This window comes from Cicer arietinum, chromosome 5, assembly GCF_000331145.2.
Source record: "Cicer arietinum cultivar CDC Frontier isolate Library 1 chromosome 5, Cicar.CDCFrontier_v2.0, whole genome shotgun sequence".
Taxonomy (NCBI): Eukaryota; Viridiplantae; Streptophyta; class Magnoliopsida; order Fabales; family Fabaceae; genus Cicer; species Cicer arietinum.
This window is the reverse complement of record NC_021164.2, coordinates 49,615,039-49,617,257: the sequence shown is the minus strand read 5'-3', so window position 1 is coordinate 49,617,257 and position 2,219 is coordinate 49,615,039. Positions and strand designations below refer to the sequence as shown.

At 33.8% G+C, this 2,219-nt stretch overlaps 1 protein-coding gene across 1 annotated transcript; it reads left to right on the top strand.

Annotated features, from left to right (window-relative positions):
• Positions 1 to 457: 457 nt before the first annotated feature.
• Positions 458 to 874, top strand: LOC140920493 (uncharacterized). Its single transcript, XM_073368777.1, has one exon. The coding sequence runs from the start codon at positions 458 to 460 to the stop codon at positions 872 to 874; it is 417 nt and encodes a 138-aa protein (XP_073224878.1).
• The last annotated feature ends 1,345 nt before the right edge of the window (positions 875 to 2,219 follow it).

Here is a 2,219-nt window from a genome sequence, read left to right as displayed (position 1 = left end):
ATCACTTGTAAAAGAAAGTAGTACTTTCTTAAAGTAGCTTAATCTAAGATAGTGGTGTGCTATCTAGAAGTATTGTTAGAAGTTTGTAGCAGAAATCTCAGGGTGAGAATTGTACATTTTCTGACAATAAGTGGATTAATCTCTTGTGGTGTGCAAGAAGACTGGATGTACCCTTGGTCATTAGGGGAACCAGGATAATTCTATTGTGTTCTTTATTTTTCTGTCATTTATATTTTTACATACATCAATCCTAAATAGAAAATAATCCACTAAGTCTCTAAAAACAAGAAAATCTCCTAACACCTAATTCACCGCCTTCTTAGGCGTGCCTCTGTACTTACAATTGACATCAGAGCAGGTTCAGGTAACTTACACCCCCCCTCCCTCTTAGGCGTACCTCTGTACTTACAATTGGTATCAGAGCAGGTTCAGGTAACTTACTCCTCGATCATTACTCATGGCTTTCGCACAACCTGTTTTTAGAGACGGTGGCAGTAGTAACAGACCACCATGCTTCATTGGAGAACACTACGATTTTTGGAAGATACGTATGCAAGCGTATCTTGAAGCACAAGGAGACGACATATGGGATGCAGTTGAAAATGGTCCTCACATTCCAACAACAGTCATCTACAATAAAGAAGAAATAAAGATAAAAAACTCTTGGACTGATGATGATAAAAGAAAAGTGTTGTTCGATAAGAAGGCTAAAAATATGCTACAATCAGCACTAGGAATGGATGAATTTTTCTGTATATCCCACTGTAAAACAACCAAAGAAATATGGGATATGCTAGAAGTAACTCATGAAGGCACCATTGAAGTAAAAAGATCTAAACTAAATACATTATCTCAAGAATACGAATTATTTTGAATGTTGCCCGGAGAATCAATCTTAGACTTACAGAAAAGGTTCTCCCACTTAACCAACCATTTGTCGGCTCTTGGAAAGACCTTCACCAATGATGAACTAAATCTAAAAGTATTAAGTTCATTAACGTAACCAAAGGTAACAGCAATCTCCGGAAAAGAAAAAAAAAAAACAAAAAAAAAAGTCTATCCAAAATGTCTCTTTCTGCATTATTTGGAAAACTCCAAGAACACGAAATCGAACTTGGAAGGTTAGAACAAAATGAAAGTCAAGAAAAGAAGACTAAAAATATTGCTCTAATGATCGAACCAAGAGAGCAAATAAAAGACGAAATTTCAGATGAAGATGAAAATATTACGTTCCTTGTTAAGAAATTTGGTAAGTGTTTGAAAAATGACAGAACTTTCAAAAGGAAAAGTTTTAGGAAGAAAGATAGTTCTTTTTCAAATCAAAACCTCACTTGCTTTGAATGCGGAAAGCAAGGACATATCAAGGCAAATTGTCCAAACCTTATTAAGAAAAATGCCATAAAAAAGAAAGACTTCAAGAAGGCATACATAGCTTGGGAAGACAACAAAGAGAGTTCATCTTTAGAAACAGAAAGTGAAGAATGCACTAATGTTGCATTGATGGCATCACATCAATCATATGACGAAGAAGAGGTTAGTAACATAGACTCCCTTCATCATAATAAAACTAATAGTGAATTGATTATAGAATATAATGATGCTCAAAACGCCATCAAGGAACTACTTATTGAATGTAAAAATTTGTTCAAACTAGTGTCAACACAAAAGAGACAAATCTCAAGTCTTCAAGAAAAAGTTGACATTATGGAAAAGAATTCTGAAAATCTAAAACAGAATTTTACATGCAATAAATGTGATTCCCCATCCTTCAAGATTGTTCAATTAAATAGAGTAATTGAACGATATGAAAAGGGACAAATAGGATTGGAAAATGTTTTAAATATGCAAAGATACTCAAACGACAAAAGTGGTCTTGGATACTCAAAATTTGATAAACCAAGCTTGAATAAGACCATTTTTGTTAAAGCGAGTAATCAATCCAATCAAGAAAAGATTATAATTATGAAAAAGGATCACCATTATAAAGAGAAAATTATTCAAAGTAAATCTCATACACATGCTATTAAAAATAGATTTATTCCTACTTGTTCTTATTATGGTCTCAAGGGTCACACTCCTAATGCTTGTCATGTTAGAAACATTAGTGTTCCAAAAGGGCATTACGTGTGGATAGAGAAAGGTACTAACCATCAAGGACCCAAAGCACATTGGGTACCTAATAAAATTTGATTTTAATGTTGCAGGTATGCACTCAAAGT